Genomic DNA, 26,118 nt, shown 5'->3' with positions numbered 1-26,118 from the left:
AAAAAAACTTGGGAGGTCGCTTACACTTAGCCTTTGATAATAGAATGTGGCAGCACTATCCTGCGGCCTCCGCTTATCACCAGCCGCTATCGGCCGTTACACGCAGGAGCACCCGTGGGAATATTCCAAAACGAAAATGTATTAGTCACTGGACTACTCATCCACACTTGCACCATTGTCCTCACTAGCGCTGCCGTCGAGATTGCTGCTGCGGTCTCACAGCTCGTTGCTCTAACATCGTTGTGCAGCGAAATCCTACACTTCGCTAACAGCCACACCACGACATCACGTGGAACAGCTGAAAATTTTTCCTCGCTGCAGCGGCCACACCTGTATCACCCGTTGCAAACGTCGAACTTGCGGCCCGGCGCTCAGTTGTTCGTTTCTTGCGCGTAACGAATGGCACCCATCTTGAATGTAGCCGTGAACTAGCATTGGTCGCTTACCAGACCCGGAGCACGAATGACAAAGCACTGCAGTAAAAACTTGTGAAACGCGGCCAGCAGTAGTCAAATGCGACAGAGCCAAAACTATGCGTGTGCAACGTCGGCTCTTCCGTCGGCTACCGACACTCCTCGGCGCCACTGCAGTTCCGAGTAGCGGTGCCGCCGTGATTGGAACAGCATCACCTATTGATGCTCCCTTGAGTGCCGAGTGCACGGTTGAAAGTAAACAAAAAAAACTTGCACAATGCCTATTAAGAGTAGAATGCATTATCGGGCTGCCGCCGCTTATCAGCAGATGCAATCTGCGGCCACGTGTGGGGAGTGGGCTGGTGCCGATGTGCTACTTATCGACAGCTACCATCGCCGCCTCGCACAGGGTGGGGATGCTGGTTCTGCGCATTGACATAGCAGCTGCTCAAGGCCAGCACCAAGACTGATACGACAGAGCCGCGCAGCAAAAATGCAATTACGCTATAGCATGCCTGATATCTCGTTTGTCTCACTTTTATTTATGGTGCGATGCTCTGGTTTTGATTTAGATCAACCCCCCACTTTTGGATATTCAAATTCTGAAAAATAGGTCGACTTACAATCGTGTAGATATGGTAAGCAAGGGGAACGCACAACGGCGTCGTAATGGCAAGACCACTTCTAAATAGGAAAAATATCAGCGATATGCCAGTCAGCGTCTGAAACCGGTGCGTAGCTGGGTTCCGACAATGCCCACATAAGAGGTGCGCTGGTCTTTTGCACGATGCAAATAAGCGAGATTTTTACACGATCGCTTGCCTTGCACTTTCGGGAGCCTCATGCAAAGTTCCGCAAGTGGGCTTTCCCGCACACCATAGTTGACAAACGATATTGCGAAGCTCACGCTTTGAGAATATGAAGGCAACAGGACGCATGCCATGGGTGTGGGCGTTAAGTATGCCACCAGCATGGAAGGATGACAGAAAACGCAGCGTGCGCTCTCCCTGTGAAGTGGGTGGTCGGCCATCTTATCAGTAATTAATGTGGGAAAGCCCACTTGCAGAATTTCACTCGAGGTAGCAGCGGCTGAATGCAATCGGTCCACGTGTTAAATGCTGCAGAAGAAAGCAAAGTGGACGCATTTGTACTGTTTTCCTGGAGCTTTAAATTAAACTCCATCATCGGATAATTTTCCCTGATATTGCGGTTTTGCATGGCTGAATTTATGCGCGGTATGCGATCACTGGCGAATATTTGATCATTTTCGATTATTTGGAAATTCGCAAATATCAATTTTTAAAATACTAATATGAACTGAATATCAAACATATTCCATTCATATTCAAAGTTTTGAATATTCGCACACTCCTAGTTTTCTGTGGAAAGCCTAGGGAAGTTACTTGTCATAAATGAAGAAACGCTCACCGCGTTGCATGGCGACGTGCAGTCTTCTCTGGTTTGCATGCACCTTTTTGCGCATAAAAAAACTAGTAGTGTTTGCAAAATGTAATTGCCACTTTAGTGTAGCCTCTTGTTCTCTTAGAAAAGGCTCCTTTACTTTCCTTCGAATTTTAAATGGCGCAGTTCAGGCCATCTGCGTACTGCGTTCCATAAAAGCTTATTGTCATTGTTTTCTCTGTTTTGGCGAGACATGCCTTTTATCCAGCTTTCTGTGAGCTTAACTGGTGAGGTCATCAAGAGAAAGCCGGAGGCAGGGCTTTTTTATAGCTTCTCACTGGAAGCATTGCGCATGGTCATGTGTCTGTTGGTGCTCATTTTGCTGTAGCAGCATGCTGGCCGCGGGTCACCCATCATCGTGGCACATTTACAGAAGTGCTGGGATTTATATTGTCGCAATTTGTGAGAGTGTGTGATTTCGTTGTCTCAGTCGTCCGCCAGATATATACTAGATCGATGCTATTGGTATCCCTTTGGAAATGGGAGTGGTGGCGAGTGCCACCTTTCCTAGAAAATTAAAGTGGGTGTTTTATTTACGTTTTAATTTTTTTTGCTTTTAATCCTTAATTTTAATCCATTTTCCATGCTCTAAGATATATTATTTTCATTTTTGCTGATGGTTCATGCAACTTTCTCACCTAGCTTTTACGCCCTCCCCAGTTTTCTCTTGCTTGTCTCTGCCACTGATGTGTTAATTTTGCTCTCATTATCCCAAAACACCTGGTGAAGGAGCACTTCATGGTGGCAAACAGAAGAAGTGTTGCAAAAACATGAGGGTTGCTCAGTTAAGACAGACTGATTCTCTGAAACATTTATTTCTGAAAATTACTCATCAGTGCTTTTATCTCCTTGAACGTACTCGCCACTGAGCTGAATGCACTTGTCGAAACATTTATGCCATGTTTAGAAAACAAGAGCAAAACCATTTTTCACCATCAGCTTGAAAACCGCCTCCAAAGCCTTGACTACACTGCAGTCCTCCTTATCTAAATGATGTCCCTTTGGTTCCTTTTTTGCCTCGCAACACAAAAAGAAGTCTCAGGGTGCCATTTCAGGACTGTAGAGTGGATGAAGCATTGTTACGTGAGCCCATGCTTCGTCAAGGTGCAGTTTGGAATTTCCTACAAGTTCGGGCCTTTTTCCTTAGTTGTGTTCTTTCATCACTGTCTCCAAAACCCCTCTGTAGTACAGCTAAGACCATTTATAACGTAACCGCTTTTAATGCGGGACCGCATTGTATGCGCGGTGCCATTTGCACCATTCTGGTTCATTTATATTTTGCTGCGCCAGCATGCTCCAAAAGCGGAAAATTGATCAATACTGCGCCTTAGATAGCTGCGCCAAAAAGAAGACGTGATCGCGGGAAAACAGCTATTGTTGGAACCATTCAGGCTTTCAGTTCGCAACCTACTAAAACATTTCCGCAGTTGGGAACCCAGGGCAATGATGAGCTGGCTTGTGGTAGAATTTAGCAGGCAGTTTATTCACGCACACGGAGGAAGGAAAAAAACTCGGGAGGGGCAGTTACATCACATTTTTTGAAGCCACCTCCCCCCCTGCTGCCTTCCTACTTGGCCGCCATATCGGCGCACTTGCTCATGCGCAGCGGGCATTGCAGCACACGACGACACTGCGCCTATCTTTACAATTGGCTACGCCATCAGCCAGACTCCCAGTAGTGCTTGCAAAAGTTGCAAAAGCCTGTGACTTCCGGCACAGCTCGGATAGTGAGGGCCTCTCCAGAGTTTTCCTTCCTCCATGTTCGCGCATCATGTCAGTTGCCAAAAGATTGCATCATGTCGGCCAACCCTTAAGAGGGCTGAAGAAGTATCTTCTAGGTTGAAGAACAAAAGTTTGGAGCAGGTCCAGCGAGGTCAAGCTTTGTTAGAACAAGGAATTTCAGCCTTGCTGATTCACTTCGCGAGCTTGATGAATTCATAAAAAATTCCAAGAATTGTTGGGACCTCCATATAGCGAATACCTCGATATTACGAAGTTTCTGAATTCCCTAGCGCCGCCCTCATTGAAGCGCGTGTTTTCAGACCTCCTAGCAACGAAGGTGTTGTGGCGGTTGTCGTTAATGTGACAAACTGGCTACGCCATCTATCTGTTAGCTAGTGCTGATCCACTCAAAATTTGACAAAACCACGTGAAGGTTTCGTGATGATAAAGCACGAACTGACATCAGAGGAACGCCGATTGCAACGAGCGGTTGCAGCTGACACAGTGTGCCGTGCTCCAGCATTCGGCGCATCTCCGGTGCTCTCTCTTTTGGAGCATCATACCACGTGGCATTACAACAGTTCATGCTCAAAAGCAATGAAAAAGTAATAGGGCATAGCAAAAAAAGAAATTGCATGAGCAGTGCGCGGCCATCGCTGTCGCACGGTTGCTCGCGTGATTCGGCGCCAATAGCTTTCACGCGTGCCGGGAGCGGGTACAGCGGAGAGCGCTGGCAACGCAAGGTAAGGGGTCCGTTTCCAGGGGCAACAGTGAGGTGAAGACCGAGAGAGGGAACATGCAGGAAGAAGCGTGTGCCTCCGTCCGCTACGCGGTTGTGGTGCCCCTGCCTGCCCCTCCCTCCCCACCCCACTCGTGGTATTGCGTGAGCCGTGGCGGAGGTGGTGGCGGCTACAGCCACATGATCGCGAAACGTTTCTCTGCGTTTCTGACTTCAAGTAACGGTGTTTTCTGTAAACTTTTTTCAAGAGGATTTAACCTGCATTTTTTTCTCATTTTGGGTTCCGTAAAACGGTGTCCTTTCGACACTTCTCGCGAAAACTGCATCTAACGAAAAATCTGACTTTTTCTAATTTCATTATAACGAGGCTTAACTTAGAGCCAACATGAAAGAAAGAATGGTTCTAGTGAGCGAGTTCTTCAGACTTTTAGCAAAGCACTTGCGTGCAAGACAGTGTCAGCATTAAATTTTTTGTCACTGTTTGTTTTCAACACCTGTTTTTTTTTTTCCTAGCCACACCTGGCTCTTTTGGGTGACTCCTTTATTACATTTTTGCTGCTCCCGGGTTGCTCCAGGATTACCGTTCTGACAAAAAGGTGCTCCAAAATGGATAATTTTCTGCTCCAAAAATTGCTCCAGAAATTTAAATGGCTGGACCACCACTGTATGCGGCTTTTGATGACAACCGATTCGCTTCCCATAGTTCAGTGTATTGGCATACTGCTTGATGCGTGGCAGCGCGTCACCGAAGACCGCATATAGTACGAATTCTGGAAAACCTGGCAGCCCGCGTACCGGCGCGGGCCCGTGAGTACCGGCAGGCGCGAGGAGCGTTCTTCCCAGATTGCGCAAGAAGAGGGCAGCAGGCGGGGCGGAGGAGCGTTGTCAGCATGGTTCAAGGCAAGACTGACAGCAGGAGAGGATAGAAAAAGAAAAAGAAGGCACAAAGCAGGCATTTTTCCTCTCACTTTTCGATGCGCCTCTGTTGGGCGCACTGATTGTACAAAGCTTGAAAGCACGTGATGGCTCGGCCAGACGTGCATGCTGGAGCGGCGGCGAGCACACTGCATGACGCCGATGATGCTGCAAGCGCTGCTCATACCACGCACACGTGTGGCAGCGTCTTGTCACGCCTGAGCTCATGAGCGGAGATATCGTCTCATGTAGTGAAAAGTTCACAACGTTGGCAAGTCAGCTGACAGCGTGAGCAAGTCTACCAGCTTGGGCTGTCTGCAGTTCCTTTGGCATCTCCTCCTCCAAGAGTAAGGAAACAGCAAGCTCTTGAAACCAAGCAGAGCATTATGAGGGACGTCATGAGTGGTTTGAAAAAAGGCTACGGTGGCAAAAAAGTATGGTGTCGCCGACGTTACTGTGTCCGCCATTTGGAAGAACAGCGACGAGTTGCGACAACAGCTGCAGGAAGACTCTGCGTCGCTTGCAAGGAAGTGGATTTGTACTTAAAAGTATGAAGATGTTGCCGCTTTGTTTGAATGGTTTCACGAAGTCCAGAGCGTTCCTGTAAGTGGCTCGACATTGCAAGCCAAGGCCAGGTGCCTTGCAAACTTTTTGGGGCATGATGGTTTCAACCCATTGAACGGTTATATTCAGCGTTTCAAGGACTGGCACGAGATCAGCTTGTCGTCGTCGTCACTGACTCCGATGACGTTGCATGTGAAGTAGCTGCCTCAGATGAAGACATCGTGGCAGCGGTGCATGGTCGCGATGAACCTCTATCCGAAGGTGAGCCCGATTAAGTTAGTGAAAGTGCAGCAGAAGTTTTCTGCAGACACGCTCGACTGTTGCAAGAAACTGCACCTCTACTGTGCTCAGAGAAACCTCAGTGAGCAAATGATCAAGAAGTGCTTCACTGTTTTTGAAGATGATGCCATTAACAACGAAGTTCAATCGCAGCACCAGACTAAAATAACATCGTTCTTTCATTCATTACGATGCTTCGACAAAAAAATCAAATAAACTTCTTTGTTCCTGTGATTGCAGTGTTGTGCATCTGATACATTGTCAGGTGCACTTTGAAAGGTAGGCTGGCCATTCTGAAAACGCGAATGCATGGAAAAACTATGTTTTGGTTACAGTGCAGTACCGTTTATAATGCGGATTTTCCCGACTCCCGCGGTATGTGTTATAAGCGGTCTATGCTAGACTTGACGTTTACTATCTGGTCTGTAGGAACTGCATGGGCGTAGACCATTTCCTTGTGGTCAAAAATTGTGGTATTATTGCCTTGTTTGTAAATCTTTGCACCTTAGACTTCACTGTTCAAGTCTGCCCCTTCTCCACCCACTTTGGTACTTCGTCTATGGATCAATTTTGTGCATGCTTCCCACTAAAATCCTCAGGTGTTGGACAAGCTGCCTGACAGGTGTCTATCGTTTTAATCATCACAGCTTCTGTGCTGATGTTTTCCTTACAAAAGCTTGGAGGAGGTGCACCATTTCCTCCCTGCAATTCAAGGCCAGTCCTGCTCTCTCTAAAAGTCCTCGAACCACGAGTCATGACGTCCCCACCAAATGAACGAGTTGAATTGGGATAAGTTTTTGTAGCCGTTTTGTTAAGCCGCACAAAAAACTTGATTGTGTAGAGTTGTTCAAGGAAGGTCACAATGGGTCAAACAACCAGAACACTTGGAGGTAATGAATTGCTATCTCATGTTAGAATGAATATTCTGTTGCCGCATAGAGTGGGACTGATGTGACATCTGGTGGAAATTAGCAGAGTCCCAACATTTCCCAAAGAATGCTGTGATATCGCAGTGAGCACACAGTGCAAAGCATTAGACCCAGTCCTAGTTTTTATTGAACAACATTCATATATGCACACAAAGACGTGGATTCCCATCACTTCGTTGGCGCAGTGAATTAGCCTTGCATTTCTGATTAAACAAACAGCAGTTCAAATACCTTCGTTCAAAACAACTTCTCATTTTGTTATTCGCACTCCGAATTAACAGCACACAAATCTTTTGCAATCTATTCCTTTGGCTTGTATCAGTACCTGTGAGATTAGATTTTGAGATTCTTCTGTGCCAAAATTGCGAGAGGAATTACATGAAGTGGAGGTATTGTGCCCTTCATAGAAGAACGCAGTCGCGCCGTGAGGGTAAACTCTGGTGCTGTTGGAGCGGCCAGGTTGCTTCCGCAATGATTTAATGGGAGTGTCGCAGGCATCGCGCGGCGTCCACCGTGGCAGACATGTCGGACCTGGAGGAGCTCATCTCCCTCGCCGAGGAGGAGCGTGCCCCACCGCTACAGTTACGGAGCAGCCCGCCTCCGCGGCGCCCCTACCGCGGGGGAGGCAGCCAGCTGAGGGATGCAGTGACCACCTCTGCGGCCCATCCCCCTCCTCTGGACCTGTTGAGTGCACGCTTCGACCAAGTGTCACTGTCTTCCTCCATGGACCCCATGGACTTCACGTGAGTCCCTCTTGTTTGTCACTGCATGAGAGAGAGAACAGAATTTTGGAAGGCCACTGCACTCATTTGCAAGTCTCTCATTTTAAGTGCATCTATCGGAGTCCGAAAGTAATGTTCCTAATACGTCAAGTTATTTATTACTGTCGTGTTTAAGAGACTTCTGTGGGAAGTTATAGAAAGACTTTCAAGATAAGTTAAAACCCTTCTTGTTGAGATGTTTGTGATGTCACAAACAAGAAATGGCCCCAAAAAAATCAGGGTGATACACACACGCTTTTGTGGCATTTTATGCTTGCGAAACCATGTGGCTACCGGTCCGGATAGCTGTACTTCCCAAGTCTTGTATCTTTTAACTCTTAGCAGGCATCATTTTTTATTTCAATTGAATGCAAATATTTTTTTGCTTAAATAGCATATTCAGCCCTCAAGAAAGGCAGTTCATTAGTTTTCCAATGAAAAACATCAGTGGTTTCACAAACACATGCAAAAATTCATATCAACTGTCAAAATGGGTTGAAAAATATTGACAAACCAAGATTTATCTCAACACACTAGGCATTGTGGAATCGCATTGTTTCGAAGATGGACATGGCGCAAGAAATCCAGGAAAAAAAGCAGACATCAGTACTGGTGGCAGATTTGTCAGCAAGAAAATTGCGAAACTGTCCACTTGGCGTGCCGGAGCCACCACAAGCAGTAATAAATCCGACTCCGGAGAGCAAGTTACGAACACGTTTTACTGGAACGCCATGTTGTTTTCTTCCCCCCTGTGCCCCTACATCAGTTGCCAGACGAGTTTTCTACGTCGGCCAACACTCCCCCACACTTGGTTTGAGAATCACACCACTGACACTCACATCACATGTTCAGTCGGTTTGGCGGTCGCCGGATACGAGTGGGCCGTCCGGGTTGACCTTCGGCTGAGGGGTTGGTGCTGAACTTGACTGTTCTTCATGTAGGTCCCACCATTCACTCTGCTCAGTAGGGCTACCGTTATCACAACGACGAACCTGGTCGAAATGTCGGGTAACGGGTCCTCCGGCTGTGTTGAGCTTGAGCATCCTGTTTCATCCAACGCTGGCCAAGACCGAAGTTGCGTTCGGCTCTTGTGGTTTCTGCAGAAGCAGGTCCAGGCGTCCTTTGGGTCGATAGCTCAGGAGCATTTCAGCTGGGGATTTGTCCCTACTTCCGGATGGTGTGCGTCTGTGGTCATGCAGCCACCGGTTTAAGCGAGCTGAGAGTGTTCCACGTGTGAGTCTCTTGAGACCGTCTTTGACTGCCCTCACCGCTCTTTCTGCAAGCCCATTAGATTGAGGGTGGAAGGGCGCTGTACGGATGTGCCGTATGACATTCTTCGTGATGAATTCTTGGAATTCGGCACTGACGAAGGCACTGCCATTATCAGACACCAGACAATTGGGCAGACCAAATCGTGCAAATATGCTCCTTAAGATCTCAATGGTTGCTGTGGTCGTTGCACTATTTGTTGTGACTGCTTCGATCCAGCCTGAATAGCTGTCCACAACAACCAACACCATCTTGTTTTCAATTGGACCAGCATAGTCTATGTGAACACGTGTCCACGGCTGGGTTGTTGCGGGCCATGCCGCTGCCTTCTCGGAGGGTGGCATTGATGCCGTCTGTTGGCAGATAGGGCAATTCCGCAGGAGCTGTTCTATGTCTTGATCAATTCCTGGCCACCACACAAGTTTCCTTGCCAAAGCTTTTGTGGTACTGAGTCCGGAATGTGCTTCGTGCAGTTCGAACAGGAATGCTCTTCTAGCTGCCTCAGGGATCACTAGTCAGTCTTCCATGAAGATGAGTTGTCCATCTGTAGTGAGGAAATTCCTACGTCTCCAGAATGGCAGTACTTGGTCATGGTTAGACTGTGGGAGTTTCTTAGGCCATCCTCCCAGTATGTATTCATGAAGGCATTGCATGAGTTGGTCCTTCCCAGCAACGTCTTCGAGTTGCTTCCTTGAGACCGGTGCCGTGTCCAAGATGCTGGCTACTAGTGCACTGTCTTGTTGGTCAGGGTCTTGCATCTGCAGTTCAGTCTCACTGGCTGGCACAGGTAGTCGACTCAGTGCGTCTGCATTTTGGTTGCGGGATCCGGGCTTATACTTTATGGTGTATTTATAGGCACCAAGGGTAATTGCCCACCTTTCAATGCGTGATGCTGCAGTAGTAGGAATTGGTCTATTTTCCTTGAAGAGTCCAACCAGTGGTTCGCGATCAGTCTTCAACGTGAACTCCCTACACAACAAGTAGTCACGGAACTTTACCACTGCAAACACCAGAGCCAGGGCTTCCCTTTCCAACTGAGAATAGTTCTTCTCTGTCTTTGTGAGGGTGCGGGACCTGAACGCTATTGGCCTTTCAATGCCATCGATCACATGAGATAGCACTGCACCAATTCCCTCTGGTGAGGCATCACATTCTAGCACTAGTTCCTTCGTGGGGTCAAAGTGCACGAGCATATCAGAGTTAATCAGAGAGTTCTTCACAGCTTCAAATGCTCTCTTCTCTTCAGATGCCCACTTCCATTTGCTCTCTTTCTGTAGCAACCGGTACAGAGGTGCAAGGAGACTTGACATGTTGGGCAGAAAACTGCGGTAATAGGTGATCAGGCCCAGGAAGGATCTGAGTTCTTGGACATTTCTGGGCGCTGGTGCTCTCACGATAGTGTCCAGTTTCTTTTCCGCTGGATGCAAGCCGTGTCGGTCAATTTTGTGTCCCAGGTAGGTCACTTCCTGAGCTCCGAACACACACTTGTCTTTCCGCAACCGGATACCATTTTCTCGAAAGATTGCCAGTACCTTGTTCACAGTCTTCCCATAGCTATTCTTATCCTCTGCAATCAGAACATCATCTAAAAAGACTTGCGTGCCCGGCACATTTTTCAGAAGTTCTTCCATCTTCCTTTGGAATATGGCAGGGGCTGATGCAATGCCATATGGTAGCCTATTGTAAGCAAATAGACCTTTGTGAGTGTTCAGTACCGCAACTTGCTGTGCTTGATCGTCCAGTGGTATGTGGCAGTAGGCTTCACGTAGGTCCAATTTTGAAAACCAATAGCCACCCTTGAGAGAGGCGAAAATGTCTCCCATTTTTGGGAGTGGGTACTGGTCGACATCACACTCTGGGTTGACAGTGACCTTGAAATCCCCACAAATTCTCAAGGTTCCATCAGCTTTTACCACTGGAACGATTGGCGTTGCCCAGCAGCTGTGGCTGACTGGAGACAAGATCCCTTGCTGACACATTCTGTCCAGTTCCATTCCTACTTTTTCGCGCAATGCATAAGGTAGTGAACGGGCTTTCAGGAATCTTGGAGTTGCATCTTTTTTCATGGCAATGCTGGCAGGAGGTTCCTTCATCAGTCCTGTGCCCAGCTCGAAGAGGTCTTTGAACTTTTCTTTCAGTTGTTCTGTGACACTTGAGATTTCACAGTCTGGAGTCAGGATTGTGCCCACCTCTTGGTCGGGCAGCAGATGAAGTTTTTGGATCACATCTCTACCACACAGTGAAGGTCCTGGGCATTGCACCACATACAGTTCAGCAGTTGCATTGCAGTTTTGGTGCTGCGCTGTCATATGAAGCATCCCGCTGATAGGTAGCTTACCAACTAACAATGGAGCTCTTTGTTTGTGGGCTTCAGGGCTGGCCACTGCTTGGCATGGCAATGGTATATTTCTTCAGGAATTATGCAGACTGGCGAACCCGTATCCACCTGCATGTCGAGATTCACTGGTCCCCACTTCACCGTCTTGTAGACCGGCTTGACCGCAGTACCTTCGCTGGTAACCGTGTAAATATCAAGGACTGGAGTGCAGCTACTGTAGCCAGCTTCGGCACTTACCGCGTTGGCCTGAAATTTCGTCGGCCTTTTCGCTTTTACCCCACCGAAACACCTTGTAGCTAAGTGCCCTTGCTTGTGGCACTTATAGCAAGTCGACGCCTTATGCGGACAGTTGGGAGCATCATGTGAGCAGTCGCCACAACGAATGCACGGGCGCGGCGTCTTTGCCTTGGTGTGTCGGTATTGCGGATTCGTTTTCTTCTTAAACGCTGTGGCGTCGACTTCGTTCGCTGATTCCGCGGTGCTCGCATGGGGTAGGCGCTCAACATTTTGTATCGCCAATTCCGCCGACGTGGCGATATCTACTGCTTCTTGGAGAGTAAGAGACTTTGGCTTAGCCAGAAGTACTCGTTGGACCATCTTTTCTCGCAACCCGATGACAAATCTGTCACGCAGGTTTCGTTCCAACGCGCTCCCGAAGCCACAGTTGTCTGCGATCTTCCGAAGGTCTGCCAGGTATTCGCCTACCTTCTCACCGGTTTTCTGTACGCGGGTTTGAAACCGGTACGTTTCGTAAATTTCCGACGGTGCCGGGTTCAGGCGCTGCTTGAGAAGTGCAATGATGGCTTCATAAGGTTGGTCCCGCGGCTTTTTCGGCGCCAGTAGGCTTTGGAGACGACCATATACCTCCGGGTTGAGACATGTTATGAGAATCGCGCGCTTGCGAGCGTCGTCGGTGATTTCGTTAGCATCGAAGTAAGACTCTAGCCGCTCGGAGTAGTTTGTCCATGTTTCCGCATTCGAATCGAACTGCAGAGGTGCCGCGAACAATGGCTGAGCGCCAAGTGCTTGCGCCATGCCACCTACTTGTCGCGCCGGTTCTTGCGTCTCACGTAGAGTCGTCGGCTTGCCTTGGTGGGTGTCGTACGTTCATTACATCTTCATCCCATCCTCGTCGCCACTTGTTGTCCACTTGTTGACGTGCCGGAGCCACCACAAGCAGTAATAAGTCCGACTCCGGAGAGCAAGATACGAACACGTTTTACTTGAACGCCATGTTGTGTTTTTCTTCCCCCCTGTGCCCCTACATCAGTTGCCAGACGAGTTTTCTACGTCGGCCAACAGAAACATGCTACCTAGCTCAGTGTTTTGTGAAATTTTTTTGCCGCCTTGCTAGTTGTATAAAAGAATGCTCTGTCTGCAAGAGGAAGGATGCTGAATTTGGCCGAGACGAACAAATCATAGATAGCTATAGCACACTCTGTGCAGAAGCTGCGAGTGCACAATGTTGTGTACAGACTAGACAGAGTGCCTGCGTTGACACTGATTTTCTGGCAAAAGCTACACTGCACTGCCATTTACTTTGAAAGAGTGGCCTTTTCGGGAAAGACTGCCTAATCACTTCGTGAGAATATTTTACAGCATCCTCTCTATTATTAACAGGCCAACTGACACTGGATCAATCGCATTAAACTCTTGAACATTCTGTGTTTTTTTTCCTCGCATACGCTTGGCGCTGTGCCGCAACGAATTTTGGCCATCCTTTGCGCCATTTGAAGACCACACGAGTGTGGAGTGCACGCGGTCGCCCTACAGGCAGGTGGGGCCGACTAAAGCATGTGACACGTGCATCGTGAGGTGACATTTAAACTTCAACTTTATTCTCATCGAAGCATTAAAAAATTACAAAACACTTCGCAGATCTATAGCCAAAGGCTGGTGACAGATCCGACAACAAAAGTATCTCTAGAAGCAACAAATCGAAAGTGGCAAAGCGGATGACAGTAGGCAGATTTAACGAAAAACATGGTGAGTACAACTTTTGCACAAAATGCACAGTCTTAGGCTATACAGATGTGCTAGCTACATTCAAAAGCAAGAAAGCCAGAAATAGTTTGTTTCCGAACAAGCGACATCAAACACTAATGTCACTGTAAAATTTTCATTAGCATGTGAGAAGAAAACAAGGATATCCTGTTGTATGCAACAAAACAAGGTGCAAACAAAGGAGTAGATTCATAAATGGTGTGAAACAGCAAATGCAGGGAAAAGGTTGTTCTCCGTGGCATTGACACAAAAAGAAGAAAAAGCAAACATAATAAGCATGCCTGCTTTAATGTGTGATAGAATGATGGAAATCGTGCCAGAGAAAGTTGATGCAGATAGTATTCTTTTAGCTTTCTGGAAAAGTTGAGGGAGTACCTCTTGCAGTCAATGGTATGTTGCTCTATATTTTCAAACCAGTGAATCCCATTACTCGTTCACGATAAATATTCTTATTAAGAGGAAGATTTAAGTTACCGTATTTACGCGCATAATTTGCGCACTTTTTATTTAGAAATTAGGGCTCGAAGAAGGGGGTGCGCAAATTACGTGGGGATTTCGCGAGAACGACTTAAAAAACTCCACAAAGGTCATAACGCGCAATATGGGTATAGTGTACGTTGCTGCTTATACGTCAGCACTCGGACCCGCGCCCTACGCTGGCCGCCCCCCGAAAAAAAGTTCACTCTAAATGAAAAGCCGCGCATCGCCCCCCCCCCCCCCCCTCCCTTGCAGGATGGCATGAAGGTGCATGCATGAAGCTGAATAAGACGCTGAAACAGCGTCATCGCTTGCGGCCCAGCCAATTGTTCGGTAGTTCCGGGATAGCAAGCGCGAATCAATAAATCAATTATCACACCACACAATTCTTTAAAGGGACTCTAATAATAAAGTTGCGGCATGCCTGGGATATTGAAGCACGCCGCTTCACAAATAGTGTCCAGCAAGGATTTTTTAAATGCGCTCTGTAGAAGCTGAGTTATCTGTAGTTAAAATTTGAATTTCAGCATCTTCGCACCTTTCCCTCTCCTTTCGTCACTTTTTGCACGCTGGAAGGTAAGCGCTCCTTCGCCGACCCCCCTCTGGGAGCGGAGCTTCCCGACCCGCCAGAGCTAAGCGGCTTATTGGCCGCGGCCATGGTGGCTGCCTGACCTCTGAAAGAATCTAACCAATGGCCACCTCTCACCTTATCTACGCAGATGCAGGGGACAGAGGAGGGTGCGAGCATGAAAATGTCGCCGGGAAGGGCTCGCCAACTTTGACGCGTGATTGTGGGTCGTCTGCTGCGTGTAGAAGAGTATTATTTGGATCAGGTTTTCATGGCAACACAGTGCAGTGATTAAGTGAGTTAATGTGCTTTCCTCGGGAGGCGTTTCAAAGCCCCTTTAACAGCACCACGCGAGCTTTTTACCAAACTGCTTGTCGGTGCCTTATCACGGCGTGGAGCTGCGATGCCAGCGAGAATAGCCACGTGCGCACAAGTTTGCCGACACAACGATTGTCGTCTATGGGAAAACTTGTGCACACGCGGTTATTCTCGCTGGCTTCGCCACTCCACGCCGTGATAAAGCGCTAACAAGCAGTTTGAAACTTGTCGTATAGTTGTGATATCCCATCGCAAGACATGACAGAACAACCAAACACAAGCAGTCAGAGCGACCAAGGAAAGCGTAGCCGGTAGTCGAGTCACTTGCATCAGCCAAACAAACAGCGGTGTTGGCTCTTCTATCAGCTGCCGATCCTCCCCGGAAGCACTGCTGGCCGTTCCGAGTGGTGATGCCGCTGGTGCCGCCGCGATTGTAACAGCGGCCTCTGACACCACCATGAACGCCCAGTGCACAAAAGATTCAAAAAGCCTTCCGAACAAACACGCGGAATAGCAAATTCTACTGGGTAGAGCCATAGGGTAGAGCCCGCATGCATGATGGTGGTCTAGCACAGCGCGGTGTGTAAAATATGCTGGTAAAAAATATTTTTTTGTAAACCCGGGTGATAAGTTAAGGGTGCGCAAATTATGCGAGGGCGCAAATTATTTACGTAAATATGGTATACCCCTGTCACACGGCCAGTTTCAATGGCCATCGGGTCGAGGGCCTTCGAAATTCTCAGTCGCCATCGAACTCGAAGGAGTTGTGTCGCTGCTACATGGCAAATCTCAATGGCCATTGAAATGGTTCTCGTGTCTTACGCCAAGCTTGTGTGGCACCACAATTGCTACTTTGGATTTTGCAAAAATAACTAAAATATTTGAGAAATGTATACTAAATGCTTAAATACATGCATACATGCATGTTGTTTAAAACCCTTTTAATTGCACATGCGCGACGGACAGATGCAGACACTGCTGTAGCCACTCTAATACAAGACGAGCGAAAACCAAGTCAGTCCAACTGCATTGGAGCGCTGCTTCGTCAGGCTTAACACCTGAGAAATCACCTTGATATCTGAAAAACAAAAGCTATTTGTCTCTTGAAACTTTATGCAAAGGTAAGAATGGGCAAATCCAATTAGAACACGATATTGCTTTGAGGGATTAGCGACAAAACTGTTATCGCTGTGAAGTGGGAGGTCAGGGCGCCGCCATGTTGTCAACGCTAAGTACGCAGGCAACGCAATGACCGCAACGCAAAATTAATGCGCTTAAAACGAGTCTGATACAATTTTAAAATTATTGTACTGACTGCTTGCATTAAAGTTTAGGCGAATAATGTTTGTTCATGCTTTTGTACTGTGAATGTGTCGTGTGCGAAAGTGTGCTCGAAGGCCCTCGAAATCTCGATGGAGTTCCGCGTTGGTCCGTTGACTCGATAGACTATTGACTCGATGGCCATTGAAACTGCCTGTGTAGCAGCGCTCGATCGCCTTTGAGTCGATAGGCTATCGGTTTGAGGGCCTTTGAAATGCCCGTTTTACAGAGGTATTACATAATGTGGCACTTCTGGTGGGGTGAGCTTAAGCGTGAAACAGTGTAGCTGAAAATGGATGGTTAAGCATCAAGGCGTTGTCCTCTGTTATCCTTAGGTCACGTAACTGATCGAATGGTAAAATTTTCAGCTGAGAAAACAATGTCTTGCTTGGCACACTGTAAGAAGAATAAGTCATTAAGCATGTGGGTGTCACTGTGTGTGCTCCACGGCAGGCTTCTTGATTGCAGTAGTTAAAAAGTTAGTTGTTCAAATGCAATACTTCACTGCAAAAGTAGTCAACATGATTCAGATTTTCCGACACCCACTATCACTGGTATTATTACTATGCTGCAAAGCTGGCTTTACTCATTGAAATGCCTGTCTTTTGGGAATTACTGGAGTCTTCACCAAAATGTTTACATTTGGAGCTGACTGCCTGGTGAAACAAGGTCAAGGGCTTTGGTTCCTTGGCTGGGGTGGTGCATTGAAGTGCTCTTTTCTGTTCTGCCGCAGGCTGTGGACTGTCTCATAACTTGTACAGTTAGCAGCAATATCAGGAAACAATGTTTAAGCTTTATTTTTATTGATCGTCTATAATTATGCGTGCTAAGCACAGTTTGAGTTTTACCAAGTTTCTTCTTGGCATATAGTATCCAAGAAGTCATTCTCAAAATCAGCGGAGACATAACCATAAAATTCGCAATTTTGTGCAAGAAGTTTCTTGCTTATATTGGTCTCGACTGTACTCTGGTGCGTTAGTCCCGTGATGGCACCCTTATCTTGTGTTTTTGCGTGCTGCCTGACCTCTGGTGTGATAGAGTCAGCGAGCTTTAACGCGAGGCAAGCATCGAAACAGGCACAGGTGCCTTTCATTTGGGCAGCCCGGTCATTCCCTTTTGAGGAACCATTGGTTGGGCATATGACTTCCCCTAGCTTTGAGGGAGACTAGACCCACAACCTTGTTGGCAGCAAACAGTTCAAACAGGGACGAAAGCTCCCACAGCTCAGCGATGTGGAGGCTGTGAGTTGCTGCGCCGTACAGTCCACGAGTGGCGTACGACTGCCTACTGTGGTTTCTCAATTGCAGGGAGGCACCCAAGACACCCACCTTCTCGTCCCGGCAGCCCGACAGGCCTTCCTTCGAGGTGCGGGCTTCCTCCATAATCATCAGCCTGACAATGCCCCCTGCAGGGTGAAGGCCTCCCCCAACTCCACTTAACCCTGTCCTTTGCCAGCTGTGCCCACCCTATGTCTGCAAACTTCCTATTCTCATCCATCCATCCACTCCGTTACCCTTAAGGACCAGCGGTTATCTTGCTTTCACTTTACATGCCCGGCACAAGCCCATTTCTTCGTCTTGATTTTGACTACGATGCCATTAAACCGCGTTTGTTCCCTCACTCTGCCCTCTTCCTGTCCGTTTGTGTTACACTTATAATTTTGCTTACCATAACTCACTGTGTTGTCCTCAATTTAATCTGAACCCTTTTCGTTAGCCTCCGCATTTCTGCCCCGTAGGTGAGTACCGTTAAGATACAGCTGTTGTGCATTTTTCTCTTGAGGGGTATTGGTAAACTACCTGCCCTAAGTAGACGTATTCCCTACCACTTCCAGCACCTTGCTGCCAATTGTGAACTGCTGTTCCCTTAGTAGACTGTTGAACATTACTTTCGTTTTCTGCATGTTTATTTTTAGACCCAGCAGTCTGCTCAGCCTGTCTAATTCATTGATCATGATTTGCTGTTCACCTCCTGAACTCTTTAGCTACTTTAGCTATCCTATCCATGTTGCTAATGACATTGCCCTCTTTGTCTCTTAACGCTTATATCTGGTTTTTACCTATGCTTCCTGCACTTGGTGCCATTGTGTCCACGAGTGAACTTGAGGGAATGAGCGAACCGGTGGACTCTAAACTGATGTAGTCGAGGGTTCGACGGCATACTGTCTGGTCAGGAATCATGGCTTGATGAGGTTCACTGGTCACTGACCAAGGTCAACAAAAAATGACGTTTCGGGAGCGCTACGGCTCCCTTGTTCACAATGAGCAACCAGCTGGACGTCCCGGGCTTTTTGTAGCGGTTACTATCGTTTTGAGGCATTTCGCGTAGATAGGGTGCAACGTGCCGTCATTCTTATTTATTGTGTTGGGCGTAGTCTGGATGATTAATGACTCGAGATTTCGGCGGGCTGATACATTCTTTTCCGTTGTCACTATATCTGCATCATCCCAGTTAATTTCGTGACCAGTCTCTTGCGCATGCTCTGCGATTGCGTTCGTTGTCACCTTTCGTTTCCCCTATGTAAACTGATGAACAGTCGGCGCAGGCAATCTTGTAAACCACGCCGGGAAAACTGGCACGAGGGAGCTGGTCTTTCACGTTTACAAGCTCATTTCTTATCTTGCTTGTTGGGACATGTGCAACATGGACGCCGTGCTTGCGGAACATCCGCGCCAGCGCCTCGCTGATCCCCGGTACATACGGGATAGCGGCTCGTTTCGGTGCATTAGCTCTTTCGTCTTCCCGGGCAGCAGGCTTACTTGATACAGCCACTCTTTGCGTGTTCCGAATGAAGGAAAGCGGGTAGCCGTTTCTTTTCAAATCTTTTTCCACGGTCTTCATTTCGTGGTTTAGGGCGGCGTCTTCACTGCATACTTCCCTGGCACGGTTGATTAGAGATGCCACCACTGACCGCTTATGACTGACAGGGTGTGCTGAATTGAAATTTAGGTACCTTCCGGAATGTGTCGGTTTCCGGTAGACGCGAAAACTAAGACCTGTTGGAGTACGGGTTACCACGGTGTCGAGGAACGGAAGGCAGCCGTCGGTCTCTTCCTCAACAGTGAAGTTGATTGAGGGCTCAATGGCATTAAGGTGATTGAGGAAAGTGCGGGCGTGCTTCCGGTCTATGACGCAGAAGCAGTCGTCCACATACCTAAAAAATACTTTTGGTCGCGGTTGGAAGGTGGCCAAAGCTTTGCTCTCGATGGCTTCCATAGCGATGTTAGCCGCTGTGACCGAGATGGCTGCCCCCATTGCTGTGCCAAAGGTCTGCTGGTAGAAGTTGCCGCTGTATGTAAAATATGTGTTGGTGAGACAGAATTGCAAGAGTTGGCAAAGTTCCGCTGCTTCGAACGGTGTCCGATCCTGCCACGAGGTGTCATTCTCGAGACGTTGCTTACATGTCTCAACTGCGAGATCAACAGGCACGCTTGTAAAAAGCGAGCAGATGTCGAAAGAAAGCGTGCCTGTTGATCTCGCAGTTGAGACATATAAGCAACGTCTTAAGAATGACACCTCGTGGCAGGATCGGACACCGTTCGAAGCAGCGGAACTTTGCAAACTCTTGCAATTCTGTCTCACCAACACATATTTTACGTACAGCGGCAACTTCTACCAGCAGACCTTTGGCACAGCAATGGGGGCAGCCATCTCGGTCACAGCGGCTAACATCGCTATGGAAGCCATCGAGAGCAAAGCTTTGGCCACCTTCCAACCGCGACCAAAAGTATTTTTTAGGTATGTGGACGACTGCTTCTGCGTCATAGACCGGAAGCACACCCGCACTTTCCTCGATCACCTTAATGCCATTGAGCCCTCAATCAACTTCACTGTTGAGGAAGAGACCGACGGCTGCCTTCCGTTCCTCGACACCGTGGTAACCCGTACTCCAACAGGTCTTAGTTTTCGCGTCTACCGGAAACCGACACATTCCGGAAGGTACCTAAATTTCAATTCAGCACACCCTGTCAGTCATAAGCGGTCAGTGGTGGCATCTCTAATCAACCGTGCCAGGGAAGTATGCAGTGAAGACGCCGCCCTAAACCACGAAATGAAGACCGTGGAAAAAGATTTGAAAAGAAACGGCTACCCGCTTTTCCTTCATTCGGAACACGCAAAGAGTGGCTGTATCAAGTAAGCCTGCTGCCCGGGAAGACGAAAGAGCTAACGCACCGAAACGAGCCGCTATCCCGTATGTACTGGGGATCAGCGAGGCGCTGGCGCGGATGTTCCGCAAGCACGGCGTCCATGTTGCACATGTCCCAACCAGCAAGATAAGAAATGAGCTTGTAAACGTGAAAGACCAGCTCCCTCGTGCCAGTTTTCCCGGCGTGGTTTACAAGATTGCCTGCGCCGACTGTTCATCAGTTTACATAGGGGAAACGAAAGACTTCAAGAGACGCCTGAAAGAACATCAGTACGATGTACGAAAAGGAAAAGTGACAACGAACGCAATCGCGGAGCATGCACAAGAGACTGGTCACGAAATTAACTGGGATGAAGCAGATATAGTGACAACGGAAAAGAATGTATCAGCCCGCCGAAATCTCGAGTCATTAATCATCCAGACTACGCCCAACACAATAAATAAGAATGACGGCACGTTGCACCCTATCTACGCGAAATGCCTCAAAACGATAGTAACCGCTACAAAAAGCCCGGGACGTCCAGCTGGTTGCTCATTGTGAACAAGGGAGCCGTAGCGCTCCCGAAACGTCATTTTTTGTGGACCTTGGTCAGTGACCAGTGAACCTCATCAGGACTCTAAACTGCATTCTTACACTCTAGGCTGCCTCTCTGTGCAGGCAGTCCTGTAAGATTTGTAAGGCTGGAGTTGCCACGAGGTAAGTTGGGGAAGCTCATCGAGCTCTATGGAAAGGAAAGCGGTGGAGGAAACGTCAAAAGGTAGCTAGTGCAAGTAGAGAAATGAGGGTACATGGGCACATAATGCGAAAAAGCAAGTAACCATGTTTTCGTAGGGTTACACAGTGCGCTCCAAGAAGGGACTCAGATGGGCGGATGAGATCAGGCAGAAAGTTTTCGGGGATATGATGGCCGCAGCTGGCACAGGACATGGTTGATTGGAGGTCAGTGGAAAAGGCTTTGTCCTGCAATGAACTTGGGCTGATGATGTCATTGCCGTTGCTTTAGTGGCGGGGTGTCTGGTCGGCCCCCACCGGTGCCACTTAGCGCTTCCAAGACAGGCATTCCCAGTGTCCCAGCTTAAAGCGGCTCAGAAGCGAATAGGTTTGGGCATTTTGGCGTTACATCATTACACGGAAAGCATAGCGCAGAAACACAAGAGGACATGGACTTGCTTGGTGCTTGGCACTTGAGCGTCGTCGACCAGTGACACAGCTATTATCGTGAACACTGAGCTAATGTGCGCCATGCTTGCTTCTTTATCTTGCCTTCATGGGGATTACAGAGGGAACTCCCTGGTTGCTTGCTCATGGCAGGACGTAGCAACTAGCTTATGCATGTTTACGTGAATTTATGTATTTATGTGTATTAGGGGTGTGCAAATATTGAAATTTTCGAATACGAATTGAATACGAATATGAAGAAAAAATGGCTTCGAATATCGAATATCTGTTCAGTACAAAAAAAATTTAGAAAATGATGAGCAAGCAGACATTGTTGCCCTTATTTTTTTAAAAATAGTGTCCAGTCCTTGCAACTAAAATAAACAAAGTTAGACTGCCTCAGTACTATATAAAAACATCATGTCCACAGAAATGTATACTACTTGATTAGACAGCATAACAGTATCCAAACTATAATGAGGTCATGCAAAACAAAATTCATAAAATGACAAGACTGGCAACAAAAAAATATGATGACTATTAAACCTCACTCATTTTTCGGAGTTCAAGGGACCGAAAGAAATGCCTGGTTCATCCAGAGGCCTCTGGTAATAACATCCCCCCCCCCCCCCCCCCGGAAAAAAATAATGCTGCCGAAAATGCTGAAGATGCAGTAAGGCCTTATGAGGCGGCTCTATCGCGCTAACACCTGTGAGCCCGTGACGAGCCAAGTGGCGAGGGGGTTTCTAAAAAGGAAAAAGAAATAAGCCGCGCGGAGCTGGGATTGGACTATCAGCGAATGCGCGGGCCGACATTTGAAGTTGCTGCGGGGCAGCGGTGAAGCTCAGAAACCGAAACTACGCAGCCAGGCTATTTTTTTGCCCTAGCAACAGAGGCCTTCCGATTGTTGCCACGCCTGCCGTTACGCCCGCTAGAGTGGTGTGCAGGTTACAATGCATCATGCAATAGGCGAGATTTTAACAGGATCGCTTGCCCTATTGTGACTACTCGACGCGCCCCTTCAGGAGGCTCCCGCGGCACACCGCAAGTAGGCTTTCCCGCATAGCGTAGTGTACAAAACGGGATGGCGGATGTCACGCTCGGGGAGTTATGAAGGTGACAGGACGCATTCTTCGGATGGGGGCATTAAATATGTAACGTACTACCGAAGGATAAAAAAAAACCGCGATTTCGAATTGCTATTGCTCGAAGCGGGCCGTCGGCCATCTTGTTCGCAGCACGGGTGATGTGTGGGAAAGCCCACTTGGGGAAATTCTCACGAGGCGAAGTCTTGCGGCGACGGGATGCGGTCGGTCCGCGTGATAAACGGCGGAGAAGGAAGCAAATAGGACCTCTGTATTGTTTTCCTGGAATTTTTAACTCAATTATCGGCTAATTAGCCCAGATATTGTGGTTTTTTCACAGTCGAATTTATGAAAGTATGCACAGTATACGAACGCTGGCGAGTATTCGGGAATTTCTGAATATTCGGAAATTCACGAATATAAATTTTCGAATATGAATACGAATGAAATATCAAACATATTCGATTCGTATTCGAAATTTGGAATATTCGCACACCCCTAATGTGTATGTGTATTTATGTATATTTATCTAGTGCTGTATATTTTTTGCTCCAAATATGTTTGCATGCCATAATTTTGTTCCAGTTCTGCACACTGGTTTTTTAGGTTCTTTTAATCTTGTTATGCAAAGCACTTCGCATCACTTCACTCTCACTTAATCCACCAGGCACAGCACAATTTAACTAAAAAACTTTGGACCTTCTTAACTACATTCCTAAATGACAAAATGTAATCGCATTTAAGTTGCTTGCTGTGGTGCCTACGAGAGTCTCTTTTTGTTCTTGCTATTCAAATTTGTCATTTCCACTATTTAAGCTTCGTGCTTGTTTGCGCTGCAGCTCAGCTACTATCCGCAGCCACTCCTCGACCACATGCTGCCACAGGAGGTCTGAGATGTGGGATGGAGCACCACGAACCACATGCACAATGTTGAAGTTCATGAAAAATACTTTAATGTTCACGTGCACATGCAGTTCAGCCATTTCTATGCAGTTGTCTCTATCCAAGTCAGGTTTGAAAATTTTGGTGTTTGGAGTTTTTAGGGGTGGGCCAGCTTCCAAATTTTTGGGGGTCCTCTAGATTTTTAATTAGGCGATGCCCCTTGATTGATTCACCACTGGTGATCACATGGTGTTGATGACATTATGGCCCTCTCTACCAATCGGGAACTTTCGTGGCAGAGTAGCTGGAAATTTTTTGCGAGACGACAGCCTAAATTCTGTCACATAAATTTCGCTCTACCGCTCTTTGGCCTGCATTCCTTTTGCGCCAATAAAGCCTCACCGAACTATTGCGCCGCACCCTGGGGAGAAGCCAGAGTGGAGAGTGCTGGTCCTGTGCTAGGGGTTTCTTGATGAGGGCGGTAGTGAATCTCTGCAGTATCTGTCACAGGCATGCACCCAGACTGAGCCTGAGGCGGCACCTCCGCTGCGACCACGAACCCGGGGCTTTGTGCCGTGCACGCTGTCGGCTGCAGCCAGCATGCGCTCTGCCTTCACCAACACGATGCTCATCGATGCCGAGGCAGCCGCCGCCACAGTGAGTCACCCTTTCAATGTGCTACGCTCTGAACACAAATGCACCTCTGTCGGAGTAAAAAGAGAGAGTGAGCTGTCCTTCTGTGAAAGGGAGTGTGCTAGCGGACAGCTTACTCCCTCTTTGTAAACTTCTTTCTGTTTAGAATGTGTTGCTTGAAGGGAGGCCACCCTGACAACAATGTCACTGCACACAGCGAACAGCTTGTTTGGCCCATTTCCTATACTTCACTTGAACAACTAAACATTCAATTCAATATCAACGCCGTCCAGCTGCCGGACAAATCCCTGCTGAAATGATCCATGTCAACGGCGCAATTAGAATTTTGCTACTGAAGCCGAAGCTAGAGGCTGAAGCCGAAGTGCTTCATGAATTTTTGAAGCCAGCCTTGGCTGACTTTGAAATCCTTTGGCGTTAGGCCTCGCTCCCTCGAAAGTTCCCTAGCTTTCGCTTGGAGCACTTCTGTTGCCACTGGAAGGGCAGCTGCTCTCTGCATCCGAACAAAGCCGGCCAAAACTCTCGCCACTTCGTGGTGACGACCTTTCTTTGGTCCACTAAGTGCCATCCTCGTTGCGGTGCACACAAAAAGCTGCTGTCGTTGTCCCCTCCCACGACGGATGTTTTTCTCGTCGAGGCCGAAGTCCCGCCCGGCTTGAAGGTTTGATGATGCCTCTGCGGCTATCACAAATTTTTGCTTGAAAGCGGCACTGTAGTGGCATCTCCTGCTTGGTGCTATCGCGATAACACCATGCCGCACACTGATATGGCCGACACGACACAGGTCAAAATGGCGACCTTGCTTGTGTACGGTTGGCTACTGGCACGGCTAGTAGTGGCTGCGATAAAGACTTTTCTAGATGGTGCTAGCTCTGCACTATATTTAGCAGTTTCTATGAAAAACTGGCGCATTTTTTAAAATCCTCGAATCTAAGCCAACCCTAAAGTTTGGAATATGATTTTTGGAAAAAGCTATCGGCCTAGATTCGAATAAATACGGTAAGTCAGAGGCATCACACACTCGTTAATTGCTTGCACTGGTTAATTTGAGCTGAAGACATACCAGGAATGCCGCTGAAGTCAGTTTTCTAGACACGTATCGCTACTGTTATCCTGAAACTAGTGCCAGGCCACTGCTGCTACTCTGAAACCATTTATTTGGGCCTCATTAGTTCAGAAATTCGGACTGTGGCTGGAGTCCTGCCAAATGCCCATGCAAGTCTATGGCGTCAGAAGTTCATTTATTTGGATACCGCTGGGCTCACTTTGATACTTTGGATGGCCCCCAAGGGGCACAGTGTTTGACAGGCGGTCATCTAGATATTTGTCGACGGGCCTGAAATGCATGTTACATTTTCTCCCTCGCCCCTCCGATGTGCACGCAAAGGCAGGCGTGTTGATGGTTGGGAGGTCCCCATCGATAAGCTCAGAGAGAGTCCAGCCGTATGGTTTCGTTTACGGAGCTTCATTGCCAGTCGTCGGCAGCCAGTGGGGACAGCAGCTATCAGCTGCGCATATCAGCGAGCCAGCCAAGCAGCTCACCATTTGGTGCGACAATTGCCTTGTTGCTGATCTTTTTTTGTCTTGCCGTTCTGGTGCCAATGCGCACTCCCCTCAATTCCGCCCGCACGGTATTTCTGTTCTTCCAGAGCGCCAATACTCTGCGCTCATCATGTGCTGTTCACCGCTTGTGTGGTGAAGTCTCCTCACTTACGACGCCACATGTAAAGAAGCTCCAGCACTTCTGTTTTGGACACTGAAGAAGTCTCGGAGAACCTTATCATTGTGGAGTAGTTCTGCTTCTGCCACTCCCGATAACATGCACGAATTAAAACATTTGATGAAACTGTGAGAAGTTGCTTTGGTCGCACAGTTTTCATCCTAAAAGGAGATAACATCTTTCCAGGTTCCCACAACATAAATTTCACTTTCATGTGAACTGTTTTTGGAAGTTTTGGGTGGCCGTTCGATAATTCAACATTTAGATAATTCAGACGTTTTTTCCACTTCCTTGATGTTTATTGCATATAGGGGTATGTTCCGATAAGCACAGTACCGTATTTACTCGAATGTAACGCAACCGCGAATGTAACGCGAGGGGTGACTTACATGCTGCC

At 47.8% G+C, this 26,118-nt stretch overlaps 1 protein-coding gene across 2 annotated transcripts in view; it reads left to right on the top strand.

The window, feature by feature from the left end:
• Positions 1-26,118, top strand: part of LOC144132311 (inactive serine/threonine-protein kinase TEX14-like) — a 150,870-nt gene that overhangs the window by 96,767 nt on the left and 27,985 nt on the right. For both annotated transcript variants that reach the window (XM_077664632.1, XM_077664631.1), the window contains exons 10-12: positions 7,517-7,765; positions 17,385-17,442; positions 23,861-24,007. In XM_077664632.1, coding sequence (XP_077520758.1) covers positions 7,517-7,765; positions 17,385-17,442; positions 23,861-24,007 — 454 coding nt within the window. The remainder of the gene's footprint in view (positions 1-7,516; positions 7,766-17,384; positions 17,443-23,860; positions 24,008-26,118) is intronic.

Source organism: Amblyomma americanum, chromosome 5 (genome assembly GCF_052857255.1).
Source record: "Amblyomma americanum isolate KBUSLIRL-KWMA chromosome 5, ASM5285725v1, whole genome shotgun sequence".
NCBI classification, from domain to species: domain Eukaryota; kingdom Metazoa; phylum Arthropoda; class Arachnida; order Ixodida; family Ixodidae; genus Amblyomma; species Amblyomma americanum.
Note: the sequence above shows the minus strand (reverse complement) of the source record. Positions and strands in the feature narration are given on the sequence as shown.